The sequence below is a fragment of the Juglans microcarpa x Juglans regia genome, chromosome 3S (assembly GCF_004785595.1).
Source record: "Juglans microcarpa x Juglans regia isolate MS1-56 chromosome 3S, Jm3101_v1.0, whole genome shotgun sequence".
Lineage (NCBI taxonomy): Eukaryota > Viridiplantae > Streptophyta > Magnoliopsida > Fagales > Juglandaceae > Juglans > Juglans microcarpa x Juglans regia.
In genome coordinates this window covers 6,213,848-6,234,367 of record NC_054599.1, presented here as the reverse complement: position 1 = coordinate 6,234,367, position 20,520 = coordinate 6,213,848, and the positions used below count along the sequence as shown (strand labels likewise).

The 20,520-nt window shown below is 37.3% G+C and overlaps 2 protein-coding genes across 3 annotated transcripts; both read right to left on the bottom strand.

Annotated features, from left to right (window-relative positions):
- Positions 1-463: 463 nt before the first annotated feature.
- Positions 464-1,779, bottom strand: LOC121258146. The gene has a single exon (XM_041159521.1). It carries the CDS (start codon positions 1,574-1,576, stop codon positions 704-706), a length of 873 nt encoding a protein of 290 aa, XP_041015455.1. The 5' UTR covers positions 1,577-1,779; the 3' UTR covers positions 464-703.
- Positions 1,780-3,281: 1,502 nt separating this feature from the next.
- Positions 3,282-7,090, bottom strand: LOC121257700 (protein TRANSPARENT TESTA GLABRA 1). 2 transcript variants are annotated; one of them, XR_005939264.1, is made up of 3 exons: positions 5,888-7,090; positions 3,619-3,758; positions 3,282-3,461 (listed from the first exon to the last, which is right to left on the bottom strand). XR_005939264.1 is itself a non-coding variant. In XM_041158863.1 (2 exons), the coding sequence occupies exon 1, from the start codon at positions 6,879-6,881 to the stop codon at positions 5,889-5,891; it is 993 nt and encodes a 330-aa protein (XP_041014797.1). In that variant the 5' UTR covers positions 6,882-7,090; the 3' UTR covers positions 3,282-3,758; position 5,888. The 2 variants fall into 2 exon arrangements, 1 of the variants encoding a protein (XP_041014797.1); XM_041158863.1 differs by having other exon boundaries at positions 3,282-3,758.
- Positions 7,091-20,520: the final 13,430 nt, after the last annotated feature.

Below are 20,520 nucleotides of genomic sequence, written 5' to 3'. Positions count from 1 at the left end.
AGGCATTGTGGGATGGTGTTTTTTGTAGAGCTGGGCTGGCTTGGGTAGTAATGCCTATGAAAGCAGTGGATTTACTTGCGTGTTGGAATGAGCTTCATAGTTGTACTCAAGTGGCTGCTGCGTGGAAGATGGTTCCTTTATTATGTCTTATGTGGCGTATTTGATGGGAAAGTATTAAGCGGTGCTTGAATAATAAGGAGCATACTGTAGAGGAAATTTGGAAATTTTTTGTATTCTTTACTTCAATGGTTTTCAGCTATTGTGCTTAATGGAGGGTCTGTTAATAAGTTTTTGTTTTAGTTTTCTGATTCCAGAATGTAATTACGTGTTTCTTTTGTATGCTTCTTGTGTACACGGGCTCGCCTATTTCATTCCATGAATAAAAGTGTGTTTCTTACATATCAAACAAAAAGAAAAGAAGGAATCACATACTCCAGAAAGTATAGCAAGAAATTGACTAAGATTTACACAAAGGCATACTCACATTAACATGAAAATTCAATCGAGAAGTCACAATGTTGTAAATATCACCAATCTTTCATACATAATATCATTATCAAGATCGACCACAGAAACATTATCGTATCATGCAAAAAAGAAACAAAAAAACAAAATTGTAACGCCATGAGCTTCAACAATACATTGAAATCTAAAATTAAAAAAAAATAATAATAATAATTCAGTTGCCCTCAACGAAAGAACTTCAAGATTTAATCGATTCGGCACTAACCCATTCCCAATAATGCTTCTTCACCGAGACCGCCTTATCCGCCGCCGCCGCCCTCATGCTCGTCTCCCCACAATCCCCATACTCATCACCCTCCTCCGTGCAAAACTGCCCTTCCGGCAAGCCTTCCACCACTGCGTCCATAGAATGCAACACATAACACGCAGGCAATCCCGGATAAGATGCCGAATTCCTCTCCTCCAACTTCATCCGATACGAGCCGGGAACAATTCTCATGACGCTCCCGCTCTCCAAATCGCCGACCGACCCTTTAATTATCGAACCGAGCTCCTCTCTAACCGCCCGATAAACCGCAGATTCGGGCGTCTCGTTGGGTTTCATTTTCTCCGACAAAGGTCGGTACCGCTCTCGTAAACTACCGTCGGACAATTCCTGGCGGGTTTCGATAAGAACGAGGTTGTTTTTGTCGATGATTCTGACCGTAACGACTTGAACCGTACGAAGAGGAGGGGTGGAGTCGGCGAGGGAAGTTTCGCCCTCAGCGAGCTCCAGCCAGAGGTTGTGGACGTTCTTAGTGCCGGGTTTGACGCCCCAGGAGGCGAAGGAGTCGGAAGGCAAGCGAGGCTTGAGCCATTCAGAGAGGGACTGAGGGGTGGAGAAGGAGTTGCTGTGGTGGGTGCGGGACATGGTGGGGATTTTGAGGAATCGGCGAGGAGGAGAGTTCAGAGGGAAAGGGATGAGGAAGGAAGGGAGTTTGGAGAGATTGGGCTTGGAGGGGAAGAGGAAGCAGAGGGAAAGGGCCGTGAAGAAGAGGTCAGGGAGGCTTGGGCTGTTGAGGAGGGTGGTGGTGGTGGAGTGGCTGTTTGTGATTGGTGGAGGCGGAGACATGTCAAGGATTTTCGAAGGGATAGCTTAGTTGCAGAAAAGGGTTATGGCGTTGGAAGTTGAACAAAATCAAGTCCATTACTAAGCAGAGCAGAGAAGAGGAGAGGAGAGGAGAGGAGAGAAAGGGGGAAGAGGGCTTTGAGTTTGTGGCGGAGGACTTGTTTGGCAGATGAGATTATTCTCTTCCATATTTCTTTGTTCTGATCCTTACGCTCTTTATTCTGCTTTAGAAAAGAAAATTATTGATCGTGGTTTTATGGTTCAGCATCAACCTCAAAAATTATCTAGCACTGCCTAATTTTTCTTAATAATAAAACAACTAATAATTAATTGACATCAAATAATCCATATATAAATAAGAATAATGCTAGGGCTCTCGGGAGTTACTGCTGGAGCTCTAGGATATATTTTTGTGTTTTTTTTTTTTTTGTTTTTATATAAATTTTTTTAATAATTTTAAATATTTTGAAAAAATAAAATAAAATTTATAATATCATTAAAAAATACTTTTTTAATTACGAGGTAAAATAAAAAATATTTTTTATAATTTTTTATTTTACTTTATTATTAAGAAAGTATTTTTTAATAATTTTTTTTTTATTTTCTAATTAAAGAAATATTTTTAATGATGTTTTAAATTTATTTTATTTTTAAAAAATATTTAAAAGTACTAAAAAAAACTATATAAAAAATAATTTAAAAAAAAAAACATATGAAAATACATGCTAGAGCTGAGAGTCCCCAACTGGAGCTGTAGCATTGTCGAAATAATAAAAAAAATAACAGATTTTTTTAATAATTAATTGATTCATTGTCAAATTTTCCTCTCTACCTCTAAGTTTTAGTTAAAAAATTAATTTTTTTAATTAAAATAATATTTTCATTGAATCACTTTTCTTTTGTTTTTTTTTGTCAACAGGAGGGAAGAAGGGAGTGGTGGGGCTCGGTCTCGGGGTCGACAGGAGGGAGGTCGACGGGTGGGGCTCGACAGGAGGGAGTGGGTTTCATGAGAGAGAGAGAGAGAGAGAGGGGGAGGGAGTGACGGAAAATTTGTTCCTCTATAGTGTGGCCAGACGGTTGGAAATATGAAGTGTCTGCGTGGAAATAATTTCCCATCTCAAAACTCGAGTTAAGTTTCAAATGAGGTTCTATTTTCTTTTAGTAAAATAAAATTTGATATTGCTAGACTTAAACCTCAAAACATGTTGAGCAGGACCCTCATTTCTTTTCAAGGTTTCCTTCTTCCTAACTTTTGCTGCCAGAACTTTCCTAAACAGATTAACAGAGGTGCAAATTGAGAGAGAGAGAGAGAGAGAGATTAACAAAATACAGTGTTAGGTGGGAATACTTTTCAATTGAAAAAAAATGAATCAAAATTCATAAGAATTTCTTATGAACTCTATGGAGAGTGGAAGAGAGATGGACGTATGCGATGAGTCCTACATCATTTAATGAGAATTTTATAATATTGTAAGATCCATTCGTTGGACAAAACCTACAAGGAATCCTAATGAAAAAATGACAACTAGAGTGTATATACTACATATTCTTATCAGAATTTTATCTGGAACTGGAAGTGGATGTCTAATAAGAATACAAATTTTATCTCAGTCTCCTTGTTTCATCCTCCATGACTTTCTCTTTCTAAATAGGCACTTCCTCATTTTTTCAATAGATTTATATTTTCATTACATCCAAAACCAGTCCATTGCATCAGTACAGCCATAACTATTCCCATTGAACTAAACAGAGTCAGAGTTAATAGTCAAAGAAACAGCATTACAACAAAGTTCCATTACATAATATTCTCCATAGTGCTCCAAGAAGCAGCACTACCGCATGAGACGTGCAGTAGGCATTGGCTAACTCAATCCAAATAGACGGGAATCTGAAGTGGGAATGGTTGTGGTTAACACTCTAGAATAGTTAGCTCTTACAGGTAATACACACGGAAAATAACATCTACACCCTACTAACAGGAGTCTGCTATCTCTATGTATAAACTGATGCGGAAGTAAATAGTTGCAAAAGTGACTTGCTTGAACCTGTTCCTTAGATACCAGAACATTCATCACCAGTAGCAGAAGAGATATCTCCGTTCACTAGCTATATTGTTTGTCTAAGATGCTATCAAGCGTAGAGCAAGTCCATTACGTTGCCGACCTTCCTAGCCACCATAAGACATCTGCATAAATGGAAGATGCAAAACACATCCGATTTAACAAAGAAGGCATATGCTAGAAGTCATAGCTAAAATATGAATATTTTCATGCGTAAAATCATCCTCTGTAATGTCTTCTGGGGCTACTCAGCCAACTAACAAGCTAATAGAGACAATTTTATCAGTGAACCAGGGTGGGACCAATATGAACACTAAAGTCAGTCTTTCTAAACACAGAAGAGTTAGCTCACATTGTAAAGGAAAATATATTAAAGGAAAAAAAAATATATATATATATATATATGTTTCCATCAGTAAAAAATAAAAAAGTTATATGTCATAAATGAAAATATAAAATGATCATTCAACATTTCACATTGCAACTCAAGCCACTGATTTAAGCTTCTTACAAAATATATGTTGTACAAGTCCATGTTTTACTTTGAGCACTTATTTTTCCTTTCAATTATATCCTCAGCTGCAACTTACAAGCTTCAGAAGATCACAACCATGTGGATAAGTTCATCGTTCTAAAACACAGGTCATTATTCTAAAAGAATGAATTCCATCCCATCCCATTGACACGCCTCTACTAATAGGGCAACTTAGGAAGTCTTGCTACAGAAAAAATAATTCAATAAAAAATTCAAAAGAATGTAAACCAATCTACCATCGTAAAAGCCACACTAAGCTATCCATAGTTGACTGTCATGATTTTCATAATCAAAAACATAATTCACCCTTCGACACATGAGAAGAAGTTAAGACCAAGTACAACAGTGTCATGATGAATAAAATATGAAACCTTGCAGGCCATAATGTGGATAGCGTTATGATGCCCTGTTCTGGGCAGGTTGGTTGCATCATTATGAAGCCATGGTAGGCAGATTGACGGCAATGCATGTCCAACGAGGCTAACAAACTGAAATGAGGGACATTTGCTACTTCCATGAAGAAGTTATGATCTGACTCCAACACCAAATCCTTTTCCCCACCTCTTGCCCACTTTTCATAGAAATAATAGAGAAAGTACATGCTTATAAACAAACCCAATAGCTGCCATGGCAAATCAATATTTAATTTTGCATATCAATAACAACCTTGATGCTTAAATTCCAGTAATATGCCCAAAAAAAAAAGTGCCACAAAAGCCCCAATGAATCCGGAAACATATAAAAAAAACTCATCAAACAACTACAAACATTTTTCTATAAGTATTAAACAACTTTATACATTGAGAAAGATTTATTACGTGATATAGAAAGTAAAAGAACTCGATAGGCCTAGTATGTTGATGCGTAGTAGCATTTCCATAATATATTAAATCCATTCATTAGTTTCTCCTTATCATTGTTAACATTGTCACAGTAACAAGCAAGTATCCCCAACTAGCATTTCCAAAACACAGGAAGAAAGAGAGGGGGATAAGCGATATGCTGACTACCCCAGAAAATGTGGCTGCAAGAAAGCGACAAAAATGAAGTAAGGAAGGGACCAAGTAAGATATAGAAAATTGAACGTTTTCTCAAAAGGAAAACTTCCAAAATGGCTTACGGCTTTCACGGAAAAGGGGATGGGTGATGAGACAAATGCATTGTAATGAAGCAACTTCCAACCAATAATTTAGCTTCAAACACCCAATTGAGAATCTTGAAAGAGTTCCACAAGCTAGAAAAGAGAACAGCACCATTGCTCTTAAAGTTTATATCCATACTTGTCCAAAAGACACCTCTCTAACTAAAGTTGTAAGGGAGGAAAGCTTAGTCGCTAGTAAAGGGGAGGTGTACGTAAAGCACAGGTTTTTTTCCCCACTTTTAGAGAAGAGATTGAGGCGTTAATCCACATCGATCATCATTAACCACAATATACCAGACTTTTTGAGCCTTTAAACTACAAGTCTACAATCATCTAGACTTGACACAAAGCAACACAAACTATGGTCAAATGCATCCTTTCAAGTGGTCAGGGACCAAATTCATTGCTCCCCAACAATCACAAAACAGTCATAACTTTGTAGCAGAGTCAAATTGGTTCAATCCACATGAGGTTGTCCGCATAAAAATACCAATTCAAGCATCCGCCCAGAAGTCTAGAACTCTAAGCACCACCAATCGAATATAATTGTAATGGGTAACAAGAAGTTTTGGGCGCACCTCAAACTTTCAAGAGCTGCATTTTGTTGGAAAACGCGATGGCAATCCAATCAGGCACCGCCGCCGACCACTGCAGCTGGTTAATCTCCGACCCAGCCGAGTATACCGACATCGGATCGATTCCATTGGGGCCAGCTACCGTCGGCAGCTCCCAAATGAGGGCCTGAGTATCATCCCCCGCCGAGCATATATGCCTGCAACTCTGGGGCGCCCAAGAGATTGCATTCACGCTAGCTGCATGCCTCTCAAGCTCTGCCACCGGGATCGTCGGCGACCGTATATCCAAAATCACGACCTTGTTGCTGTCCATCAGAATCGTCGCCATATACCTCAGGTCCTGCTTATTCCAGGCCAGCCTCAGAAGCGGCGTATCGGGCAGAGGGCTCTCGTAGATTATGGTGGAGTGCTCCTTGTCCCGGAGATCGAAGATCCGGACCGATCCGTCGGCGGAGACGGAGGCGAAAACCCTAGCCTCCCCCCAAGCGATGTCGTATACCTCCTTGTCGTGGGCGATGAGCTGGGTCTCAACGACGCCCTTGTCGACGTCCCAGATGGTGCAGGTGGTGTCGATGCTGGAGGTACCGACACGCCTGGGTTCGATGTCGTTCCAGTCGAAGGAGGTGAGCGGGGCGCAAAACTCGGAGGACTTGCTGTTGTTGAGAACTGAGAGGGGCTCGACGGAGTGGTCACGGAGGTCCCAGAGGCGGAGGAAGTCGCCGGAGGAGGCGAGGAGGTTAGGGTTGGAGGGGTGGAACATGAGCTTGGTGGGCGGATAGGGATGATCGAATGAGAGAGAAGGGAGGTGGGGCTTGAGGGTCAAGGCGTCCGGGTCGAAAGAAAGAATATCGACGCGATTGTTGTAGGTCTCAAGGAAGCTGCCGATGGCGACACGATAGGGGGAGTGGGAGATGGCCAAGGAGTACAGTGGGTAAGGGGATTCGTAGGTTATGGAATTCGAGTGTTTCATCAGGGACTCTTGGCTCGAATGCTCCATACTTTTTCCTCTCTCGTTTCTAGTTTTCTCCCTCTTAAGAGTTTTCTCGAGAAAATGAGGGAAGCTCTTTTAGCTATGGAGTTCTGTTTGGGTTTTATTTCCGGGAAAGTCGAGAAAGATATAGCGGGGAAGAAACTTGACTTTGGACTTTTCGGGGTTGGACTGGCTGCTGCTTATAGGCAGGCCCAACTCAGAGTCACACGTGAACTGACTGACATCTTTGAATATGGTTCTAAAATACTACTTGTCGTTAGATCAACCGTGACGACTTTTTAGGTGGTGTTTGGATCTTTACTAACAAAGTAATGTTAGAGAGTGTTGACAAATACTCATTCTTTAGCTGTAAAGGTCCTGAAGGACAAATACTTTAGACAAATACTTCAGACATTCTGAAATCTTGGCTTCAAAGTTGGGTTATAGGCCATCAGTTATTTGGAAGAGTTTATGAAATTCTTTAGAGTTGTTAAAAGGAAGGGTTGGTGTGGAGAGTAGGTAATGGGGGGAGTATTAACATTTAGAATGACAAGTGGATGCCAAAACTGTCTACTTTCAAGATTCAAACTCCAAGAACTTTACTAGCAGCTGAAGTAAAGGTCAAAGAACTCATTGATGTGGACACTAAGACTTGGAAGGTAGAAATGGTAAAAGACATTTTAAATGAACAAGATGCAACACTTGTCTGCAGTTTACCTATCAGTTCATCAGGTCCACCAGATAAATTAATTTGGGCTCATACTAAGAATGATCAGTATGATGTTAAAAGTGCATATCATCTGGAGTTGTGCAGAAAAAATAGAGAAAGGAGAGAGAGGTATCAAAAGGTGATACAGAGAACTAGAAGGTGTTATGGAATTTAAATGTTCCTAGTGTAGTAAAAATGTTACTATGGAAAGCAATGAATAACTGTCTTCCTACAAAGTTTAACTTATCTTGCAGAAAGGTTGTTAAAGATTACTATTGCCCAGTTTGTAAGATGCAGAAGGAAATAGTTTCTCATGCTCTATGGAGCTGTGGTGGAGCTATGGATGTTTAGGCAGGTAATCTCAGTCCTATGCAGAAATGGACATCTACTGAAGGAGATATGCAAGAGCTATGGGTAGACTGGTGTAATAAACTAAAAAGAGAAGAATTGGAGTTAATGGCAGTAGTATTGAGAAGGATTTGGTTGAGGCGAAATAGTTTTGTGTTTGAAAATAAATTTGAAGGGCCTGATGTGATTTTTAGGCAAGCTACTGACTGTTTGCTTCAGTTTCAACAAGTTCAACAAAAAGAACCCAAGAACCAGATTGATAGAACTCAGGTAAGAGGATCATGTAGATGGAAGGCTCCTGTAGAAGGCCAAGTGAACGTTAATTGGGATCTTGCACTAAAGGTTAATGAAGGAAGGATGGAGATTAGTGTAGTGATAAGGGATGTACAGGAGATGTGTTGGTCTCATTGTGTGCTCAAAAGGGGATTGCAACTTCTCATCTAGTAGCTGAGTTTCACGCTATTTGGCATGCTATGCAGCTGTGTGTAGAGTTGAACTTATCAGAAGTGGTTTTTGAAAGGGGTGGTTTGAGTGTGATTAAAGCAGTGAATGGTAGTACTGAAGCTAGCTAGGAATGACATGGTCAAATGGTTGAAGACATTAAAGGGGTTTTGAAGAATAGATCTAACTGGACAGTCATACATACATATAGGGAATGTAATTGTGTAGCTCACTTTCTAGCAAAAGCTTCTTTACTTGTACATGAGGAAATAATTTGGATAGAATAAGGACCTATAGGTATATAATACTATGTTTTTAAGGATAAAGAACAGTTGAAGAAGAATGAATACAAGTTTCGATGTTTTGATTAAAAAAAAAAAAGGTGGTGTTCAGATAGTGAGATGAGATTATATATCTTTACATAAAAGTTGAATAAAATATTTTTAAAATATTATTTTTTTAATATTAATATTATTTTGGTATTTGAAAAAGTTGAATTATCTTTTATATTTTGTGTGAAGATTTAGAAAAATTGTAATGATAAGATGAGATGAGATTTGTATCCAAACCTAGCATTGATACCATTACTAGGGGTGAAAAAAAAAACGGCGAACCAGTAAATCGAATTAGATCTGACCGAACTGGTACGTTAGGTCCTATATCGGGTTCGGTCTAATCTGGTATCGGTTCTATTCTTTTTAAAACCGGTCGAAATCGATCCAGTTTCGGTTTTCCTTTTTCTAACATTGGACCGAACGGGACCGGATCGGTTCATATATATATTTTAATTTTTTATATTGTATAAATATTTTTTATTTGATTTTTTATACTATATATAATTTTTATATTTAATATATATAATTATATATAAAATAATTTTGTATTATATGATAAATTACTAATTAATATAAAATTAAATTTTAAAATCCTTTAATAAATAACTATATATTATCACTATAGTCTATTGTATTAGTAGTTATACTAATATTATATCACTATATATTATAATATACTATAATATATCACTATATTATATATTATATTATAATATATCACTATAGTCTATAATATAATTATAATATATATTATAAATACTATATAATATACCTGAAAAACTAGACCGGAACTAATAAAATCGAAAGTACCGGTTTAGGAGTGCAACCGATACGACATTGATTTTTCAAATCTTAAAACCGATATATACCGATTTGGTCCTAAAATATGTCTGAAATTAAACCAAATCGAACCGATTACACTCCTAATCATTACTCCTATTATTAATTCAAACTACATTTTATATTAGCGAATTTTTTTCAAATAAGATTAATTCATAATAAATTATGGGTATTGATGAGCTGACATTATACATCAATTTTTTATTTTTTATTTTCCAGAAAAGATTGATAAAAAGTGTCATAATTATTAATTACTTTAAAAAGTGTCATACTTGTAAATATTAATAAATGTCAACTTTGTCACTATTGTTGGGGAGCAAAATTTAAGAGAAATGCTACAACAATAAATTTTTTTTATAAAAGTAAATTCACAAATTGATATAATTTAATGTGGTACGTTAAATTGTAAAGTTATTTTTATTATAAAATATAAAATTATGACAGTTTCTAAATTTACTTTTGATAGAAGTACCAAGATAAACTTTGCATTCTATGTTTTGATTCAAAGATTAGGTGCTCGATGGTTTTTAAAAAACATTGATTAGAGAGATAAATAAGCATTGGCTCTAATTCGACTCCTCCTTGGTTGAACTTTTCTTCTCTTTCAATTTTAATTGAAAAATTCTATATGCAATCGAGTGTGTAGAGTTGGGACGTAATCGTCTGACATTGGGTCCCACTTTCTTCCTCCACTTTCTCCATTTCTTCCTCCCTCTTTCTCTTCTCTTCTTTTTCTTAGTAAATGGCCTAACAACTCTTTTCTCTCGTCCGTCCTTGGAGCTCGTCCATTCGTTGGGTGATCATGGATGACCACTCATGCCATCCCTTTAATTATTACATTACAATGGCTACCAATGCTACCAAAACACGAAGCTGGTTCAAACTCCCCATGTTAGGTTTTGAAAAGAAAAACAAACACTACATCTGCCCTCGCCCTTTGTTGAAATATACAAGCAAGCATACAAGAATAACAATTCCCAAAGGTGAAGTTTTTATTGTACATTAGCATTTCTTCAACTATTTCGAAAACCCCCTCCTTGAAAATCACATTATTACTAGAAGTTCAGCCACATCTATGGAGTTCTCTGTTTTTTTTTTTTTTTTTGCTAGCAATGAAGCACTTCATGCAACCGAGGAACCCGATCTTAAGGAAGACGCATTCCACAGACTCATTATCTACAAACTGCAACCAGTGACAAGCTCAAGCCTCCACCTGATGATCGGAGGTTAGCCACGAGCACGACCTCACTTCAACCACCCACCATCAAAGCACTTCATTCATTCCCACACCTTTGTGCCTGTCTCTGCAAGCTATTTTGTCTCATTCCCCAGCTAATGCCCCTTCCTTTACTCAAGCAAATCTACTCTCTCCCCCTCTCGCGCATTTCCTTACCTTTTATCATGCTTGAACTCATTTCTCTTGCTATGAAATCTCTATCATCTTTCTACTACTAGATCTATTTTTTTTTCCTGTGATTCGATTGTTTGTGATGTAATCAACATACCAAATTGAGCAATGGAGGATTTGGAGACCCACATTGGTAGTAGTGGGAGGACAATAGGATCAGGCGAAAATAAGGCATGGAGAGGAACACAGAGTTGTGCTTTGTTTGTCAAATGTCGTGTTTTTTTAAAATTATTGATGCTGACATTAGCCGGTTGCGCTTTGCGCTTGTACCTAGCAGAATTGAAGTATCAATATCATTGCCATATTCACTTTGGTCAAGCATGAGTAACCTACTAATTTTAGCTTTCTCACTTCCACACAGCTTTTAGTTAGCCCTTTCATGTTTCAAGGCCTCAAGAAAACTATTTACATAAATCCGAATTGAGAACATTTGTTTCATTCAAGAAGCATACATTTTTCACAATATTCAAAAAGCAGCCAACTTGTCAACTTGGAGGGTTGGTTTTGAGAAATTGAAGCCATGAAGTCATGGTCACGGTGCAAACATGACCTGAATCATGGCTATCAAACATAGGATAGAATAAATTCAAGTATAAGGAATGTTGCTAAGTTTCATAATAAATATTGTGGCATGGAAGCAAACCAAGGGAGGTCTGAAAGTACTTACTAAAAGCGTGCTGTGTGAGAACACTGAAAAGTTTGAGAGATGAGAGAGAGAGATGGGACGAGAAGAGAGAGAGAGAGATAGAGACAGAGATGGCATTGGGACGACAGGGTGGGTGGGTCTCGCCATGGACTGCCGAAGGGAGAGTTGAGAGAGGTTTGATAGTGAGAGATAAGAGAGAAATGATAGTGAGGAGAAAATTGAAATGAAGAAGAAGTTGGGGGCTTTGTTTATTAAACCAATCCGCATCATATTCATTAATCTTTTTCTAACATGTAGATACAAAACAACACATTTTAACTTACTTAACTTAAATGACATCGTTTTATATAAAAGTAAAATAATTGGTTGGTTCACCTGCTTTAACACAATTTAAATTGGAACCAAACCAACCAATGTTGGTTTCCATCTATTTGTTGGTTGACCGGTTTTTCACCTATTTCAACCGGTTCCAGTCGGTCTTGTTGGTTACTCTTCACCCATACCCTAAAGTAGTTTAGGGTTTCAATCCGAGACCCTAATTTATGTTAGGGTCATGGATCAACACCTTAAATTGGGTTAGAGATTCATTATGATACCCCTAACCTAATTAATTTTGGGGTATCAATTTTCAAGCCCCAAAAACGTCCTGGATTGAGACCCTAATCTAGTTTGGGGTTTCAATTTTAAGCTCCAAAATAGGTTGGGTGATTTTTGTATGATTTTAATTTTTTTTGTGATTTTTGCATCATGTCAGATGCTTAATTGTTTGTTGGGTCCATGGATAATAATGATTTTGCATCAAGCCCTAACACTAGCACTAGTGCTGCCTGCTCTACACCTACTCCTAACCTAATTTATTTTGGGGTTTCAAAATTGAAACCCCAAAACAGTCTCGGATTGAGACCCTAATCTAGTTTGGGGTTGCAATTTTAAACTCCAAAACAATTTGTGTAATTTTTGTATGATTTTAATTTTTGTGTATTTTTGCATCATGTCAGGTGTTTGATTATTTCTCGGATCCATGGATAAGGGTGATTGTGGATCAAGTCCGAATACTAGCACTAGTGCTACCTCCCTTACACCTATCCCTACCCCCACACCCATGGGTCCACTAAAAAAAAAAACTCATTTACATCGTGTGGTGATCACAATAACCCATAAGTAAAGTATAATCATTGTAGTGTTATTTGTGGATGCTACTATAAATGACATAGCACATCCTAGTTGAAAAGTGATTTATAAGAACAATATAGGAAGAGTCCGATAAGATATTCATTATTGGAAAATAATCGGTATAGATTGGAGATTGGACTTAAAAAGATGGCAAACAGGAGTAGTGAGAGAGATTTGAGTAGGATCAATAAATTTGTCAAGTGAAAGTGTAATTGAGGAAGAGTCCGATAAGACATTCATTATTGGAAAATAATCGATATTGGAGATTGGACTTAAAAATATGGCGAACGGGAGTAGTGGGAGAGATTTGAGTAGAATCAATAAATTTCTCAAGTGAAAGAGTAATTGGATGAAATGTGCGAAACTATTGATCCTATTGTATGAATTGTGGTATTGAGTATAAGGCTTAAGTATGAAAAATATTGGAGAGATTTGAGTAGGATTAATGGTTTCCTATATGTTACTATTGTTCTTGACCCATGGTATAAAATTAATAGAATGATGTATGGCATGAAAAACACTAGTGGGAAGGGATGGACATATCAACTTGTGCTAAGGGTTCAGAACACCCTCAATAGGTTGTATGATGAGTTCACTACATTCAGGGGGTTAACATAGAGGTTCCACCATCTACTGCATCATCTTCTCTTGAAGCCGATAGGGCAAACAAGTGTAAGTGGGTTATGAAGTTTGGCAATACCCACAAGTTTGGAAGAATTTAGACGGCCAATAGATTTGGAAATATACTTGTCAGCGGAATTACACCTATATATGGAGGCATTTGATATCTTAGTTTGGTGGAAGATAAATGCCGTCAAGTATCTCGTCCTTAAAGATATAGTACGTAGTATTTGTTCTTCCCTATTTCTACCGTAGTCTTAGAGTTTGCATTTAGAACCGGGGGTGCATATTGAATCTATTTCAGAATTAATTTCTTCTAGCACTATAGAGACTTTGTTTGCTTTCAGAATTGGATTAAGGGAAGCCAATATAGGTTTAGGAGGTGGTAGACTTTGCAAAGAGCTACAAGGAGGATGATATTGATCAGTTTGGAAGTGGTAGTTGCTCTTAATTCATTATTTTGCTATTACATATAATAGATTTTGGTATATTTATTTGAAAGACTTAATTTCAAATTGCATTGTTGTAGAGATAATTTCGAAAAAAGAGCATTCTAAGCTTTTTGTACCAAAACAGTGCAAGCATCAATCATGGGCTCCAAGTAGTTCGCGCCTAAATATCACAAAAGTCAACCGTCTAATTTTTAGATGAGAATCAACTATTTAACTCTTTCACAAATATGCGACCAATAGTTATCTAAAGGCAACTCAAATAGTGCCAAGAGATGAATCCATACCTATATCAACTCCACTTTTTCTTTATCAATCAGATCAACAACTTCAGGTTGGATCATATAAGTGAAGTGAATCTAAGATTCTATGTTATGATTCATACTATGTGAATTCAGTATCTTTAACGAGGCCATATTACAAATATTCTATTAGTATCTAAGTGGCGAGAGAATACAAATATATAGCTACCATGCTATTTACGAGAATTTTTATATTCTATAAATTTTGAGAGTCACTATCACTAGTGATACACTATCACTGAAATGTATACTCATACTAGTAGTTGAATTACTTCTACTATTTTCGATGACCTTATATAAATTTTTTTAAAATATTAATATTAAGGTAATGTGAAACGCTCTTTCCAAAAAATAAGTATTACATAAAATCCACAATACATCACCCTTGTCAAAAATATGAGTGATTTTCTTGACTCAACAATATTCAAGCTTAAATCCTCCATATTTTCATTTTAATTGAATTTGCATTTGCACAAAATAATCACTTAGCCTTATCACAAAAACGAATGAACTTAGTCTAAGGATGACGTGTTAGAATTAAGATCTCAACCCCATATTACATCAACCCAAGTGTGATGTAACAATATCTTTGCACCATACTTTCCTTCTGGTTAAAATCAAACTTTGGAATCGCATTTAGACAATATTCCTTATTTCATGTCCTTAGTATGCATGTATAGGAATTTTAACATAGAAAATACTCATATTGTTTTTTCTCTTTGACTTTGTTAAATGAAGGATAGGAATCTCCTAGCAAGAAAACCTAAAATTTATCAAGTTTCACACCCATTATCCTATGCGTCCACGACATATTTTAGTATATCATCTATCCACCTAAGAAATAACATCATTGAGTCAATGAGTGACCATTTTGCTTTTAAACCTCTAGGTATTCTCATGAAAACCATTGTATTCATTGAGTTTTAAATCAAATTAGGTAGATTTTGTCAATATCACATTAAAAGTGCAAAAAACATTACATTATGCAACAAATGCAGTATGTGATGTTTTAGCCTCTTAATAGCAATATATCTCTATTTCTCGTTTAATTGATATTTTTTGTATTCTTCAATTCACTACAAGAGAGAAAAGAAAACTTTACAGAAATAATCTTAGCCTAAAACCTATCTTGTATAAGTGCAACCACGAGCAAGATTTTTTGTTTTAATTAAATTACACTTAATTATTCACACTTTTGTCATAGTTACTATGCAAACTTTCAAGGTGCTTGATATTACATTACTTTTAATGGGTGCTCAAAAGTTTGTATATCTGCAAGAATCTATTTGTTCTCACCAGAGAGAAAGAAAACTGTAACACCCCGCTCATTCCTTCTTATGTACGCTCCTTTTTTCAGATGTAAGCAAATTTCGAAGACATAAATTATGCAACAGTCAGCCCCTTCTCTCTAACAACTACGAGTCTCGTTATGCGTGTCGAACCCCAATGGTGTGTCTTCAAAGATACTATGTGATTTCTAAAGTACGCCCAGTATTTTAAATGCACTAAAAATATTTATATGAGGTATTTTCAGTATTACTGAATTAAACTTGATTTTAAATAAAACAATTATAATATTTTTGAAGAGCTCTAAAAATATTATAATTATCGGAAATCATTTTAATATTATTATTAAAATGATTTTAGTTATTTAAAATATTATGAGATTCAAATTATGTTTAAAACTCTAATTAAATTAAATGATTTTATTTTTTAAAGATATTAAATAAGACTTCATCATTTTATTAATGATGAAGGAATATTATTTTATAAACTAAAGTTTATTTTAAATAATATTCTACCTTAATTCCTCTCAGTGCTTTTAAATAAGTTAATGTTTACGTATTTCAAATCAGTGTTTTAAAGCCCACCGTTAGATCGTTTTAAAAATCCCAAGACGAAGGGATTAGGGTTAAAACCCAGACCCTCTCTCTTTCTCCTTCACTTTTCCCTTCCCTCTCTCTTCTCCCTCTCCTTTACATTGCGCACTACACGCTACCCCTCTCTTCCCTGATTCTTCCATAGCCCATCCCAGTGCCGACGTGTGCCGTCTGGCCTCACCACCGCCACCACCGACGTCCTCTCCTGTCGGCGAGCTCCTACTGGCAAACCCAACTCCCACCTTGCAGCTGTTCTCTCCCACGCACGCACGCAGCCTCTCATACACGGTTTCACCATGCACAGTGCCTAATGCTGCCGTACGCGGCCACCCAGGCCACCGCAACTCCACCACCTCATACCGACGACCATCCCTTATGGACTCAGCTACCACGAAACCCCCTCTCCCTCTACGTTGCACACACGCACCCAACCCAGAAATGGGTTTCGCATGGTTTCAATGCCACCGACGGCCCTAACGCCATCATATGCTGCCACCCAAGGCCACCGAGCACCACCACGAGTCCCCTGAGCCTCCTCCCTTCCTCCTCCCCTTGGCCCAAAGCCCATAGCCCCTTCCTCAGCCGCACGGAGCTCCTTTGACTCACAGGTTCTCCATACCCACGGCAGAGCTCCGCCTCCCACAGCCACTGCACCACCACCAAGAGCTTCCCCTTCCACCGGCGACCTCCCCTAGCCACTCCCAGGTCCAGCCGAGCCACCTAGCTCCCTTACTCTCCCACGTCTCCTCTCCACTCGTTGGCTTAGATCCGCCACCCTAGCCACCATGAGATCACCCTCAGCCTCCCCTAGCCTAGCCCTAAGTCCAAACTGCCACTTTATGTGGTAGATAGCCACTGTACGTGGGTTAGCTGCCACGTACAACCCTCCTGACGTTATCAACTATGGCAATCAGCGAGCAGCGCACGGGTTATCCTGTCGATAGTATAACCATTTATCCCTTATTATTTATGAGATGTTAATTAGTTGATTAGGTTGTGGAGTTCACTATATTGTGATGTGATGTGTAATGAAGTGTTTAGTGTCTGTGTAGTGAAGTGTTAGACATTTCTGTGTAATGAAGTGTTGGGTGTAGTGTTGTGGACTGTGCTGTAATGGTGGCATGGTATCCTGTGGATTGAGAAGAGAGTGTGTACTCTCATGGCGTAGTGTAGGATAAGGAGAGCATATGTAAAATATACCTATCTAGCATATTATAGAATGGGAAGAGTACATGCGAAGTATACTCTATGTGGCTTAGCGTGAGTAAAGGGAGTACACATGGAGTGTACTCCATGCGGTAGAGTGATGCACCATATGACGGGTATGCCGTAGTGGTGATGTGGCGGAGTGTGTGTGAAGGGACATGAGGTACAGCGACACACCGTGTGGTGTGTCGCAGAGATGATGATGATTGTGTGGTTGATGGGCGTAGAGCGTGATGCGTAGTGTCGAGAACTGTGGAACAGTATCCCGTAATAGTTACAGTGTAGCCTGCAGTCTAAGGTGATGGGTGTCATTGTGTAATTGACTTATGGCTAAGAGTATGAGTGAAGTAGCAAAATAAGTGTAAGAGTGCGCAGCGAAAGCACGACTGGGAAATGTCACAAAGTGACATGGTTACCAACAGTTGTGCTTATGATAGGTAAGGAGTTAGTGTGGGAGTAATCTCGCACAGTGTAGCTTAAGAGTAATCTCGAGCTATATGACGTGACGTCAGACATGGTTGTGAATGGAGTCTTGTTGTGTTGCATATTGGGATGAACTGTCAAAATGAATGGATAGCATGAAGAGTCATGCCAGCCGGGTTAAGAGAATGTTGGTATCGGAGTATGGTACTTGTTTACACAAGCAGGTGATCAACGTGTTATATGTTGGTCTTAAGTGATAAGGGGGTAAGGTACATGTATAATCTGATTAGAAACATATGCCAGAAGGATTCACCATACACGATGCTTAAGGCTCAGAGTTGGCTTAGAGCCGTGTGGCGTGTATGGATGAAAATGAGGATTTAGTGTGAGCTAAGGTGCATAAAGATAGTGACTCATGTATTGTCTAGGATTGAGATGCGTGATTCCATCGGTCGAAATCATGTATCAGAATGTGGTTAGTAAAAAGACTGAGACGAAGATCTTAGTGTCTTAATCGTTCACCTTAAGGGATGAGCACTTGAAGTAGAATGTCGAGTTTGGAAGAGGTAGTGACCGCAAATGAACCCCGAAGGTTTTAGCATATGTAAAGGGCACGTAAGAACATGAGATAGAAGGAGAGTGTTCCAAGTAAAATGTAGCTCTACTTATAGTTTAAGTTACTTATGCATTAGATAGAGAATGAATCTAAGATTATGTATATGCATGTAGGTTGCCATCTGACACGTACATAAATGAACTGCATAATATGAAAGTAGCATGGAGTCCAGGTAAGTATTACGTTCATACTTTTCTAGAGTTTTCTAAAATACAAGAAAATGAAAACAAAACGTTTTTCCTTTATGATGCCTCACAAAATGACACGAAAGATATTTTACGAAAACATACAAAGTATAAATGTTCAAATGTATAAGTATGTATGGCCCCTCCTTGGCAGCCCTTTTTTATGCACCCAAAAATATTAATTATTCACATGTGAATGGATGACTATACGATGTATCTATTGTATGTATTTTCTAAGAAAAATCAATGTTGCTTTAGCTGATATTGAACGACACGAAGAAAGTATGTTGTTTCAAAAAGTCCCTATGAACTAATGTTTTAAGGATGGCATGAACTGATATTTTATAGATGCCATGAAAGAAAAGTGTTTTCAAACGTCCCTATAAACTGATGCTTCAAATGATGCCATGAAAGATGATGTTTAAGCTCATACTCTTAAATGATATTTTTCCATGAATGAATTGTTAAATGAAAATGACTGAAAAGGAAAAGACTGAACTGAATGAAAAGATTGAATATTTAATGTATGAAAATACGTAATGACCATATGAATGAATGGAAAGGGTACCAATAAATAGGTAGATTGCAATACTGGATAAGTAGTACTAGTAGTGCATCCAGTGCTGCCCCCTGACTGAAAAGGGATTCCCAACCCATTGCCACAGGCGGAGTCCGGGTCCAAAGGAAGATCGCTAACCCCAACACACGGAGCGTAACAATGTGTACCGGCCAATGAAAATAATAAGAAAAAATGTATGAATGCATGAATGCACGAACCCTTTAAGAAATGAAGGCACTAACAAGAGAAACGTTTTATAAAGAGAAAACCAATTTTTAAAGACAAACCCTGTCCAGTAATGTTTTCAAATGAACGCACGCATGCATGTATATATAGTATGTATGGTATGATGAATGCATGAATGAAAACCTACGTTATTATATTTTACTTGTATGAAGTAATGCTTATGAGTCATAAACTCATTTTAATTTTTATGCATGTCCCTCCCTCCCATAGAGATGGAATGAGCAGCACGCATCAGGACGGACACAACCTAAGGAGAAGAGCACGGAATACTAGGCCTAAATGTTTAAATGTATGAGAGGCATTTTTATTGTTAAAATTAATGTTTTCCGCTGTAAACTTCTTTTATTCTCAAAACACATTTTATTCTATAACATAAAGTCTTCACCCTGGGTATGGAAGTAAAAAGTTTTAAATTGAACGGTAATTCTCGTCGTCTTTTCTAAAATCATTTTATAAAAAGTTTCACTACAAGGACGAGCGTTACAAAAACAATTGAGCAAGATTATCAATGCTAATACTACAGAGAGGTGCATAGATAACTTTAAAATAAGTATGCTAATCAAGAATGTCCTCCCCACTCTTGCACATTTAAATTTTAATGTCTCTACTAACTAGACATACTGGTAAGTTTTAGAGAGTATGTGATTATATGTGAACTAATTTAAACTGCTTTAAAATTATAAGCCTCAGCTAGGGTCGTAATTAGTCTTGTTTTAAATATATTTTAGGAACGAAATGGTATATACCGATTTTGAAATTTTAAGAGATGATATTGTACCAATTACAAGGGGTGTAAATTTTAACCAAAAAATCGGACCGGCCAAACTGGTGGTCCAAGACCCGTTCCTTTAATTTCAAAACCGACCGGTACTGGTTCGGTTCTTGTTCTATATTTTTTAGGATCGGACCGGTTCACTATATTATATATTTTCAATTAATTTTTTTAGTATTATATATAATATTTTTTATACAATATAAAATTTATATATATAATAATATAAATTATAATTATTTCTAAGATAATGATATTATAATTTATAACATAAGATTTTAATCTTAAACATGAAAATTTATTTGATCATATTCTTTAAACAAAAAATATATATTAATAATATTTTATGAAAAATTTGCATTTTAATAAAACCGAAAAATCGGACCGAACCGAACTGGATCGGAATTGGTAAAACTGAAGGTACCGGTTTAGGAGGGTAACCAGTGCGTAATCAGTTTTCTAAAATGAAAAACCGGTGCATACCTATTCGGTCCTAAATTTTGTCCA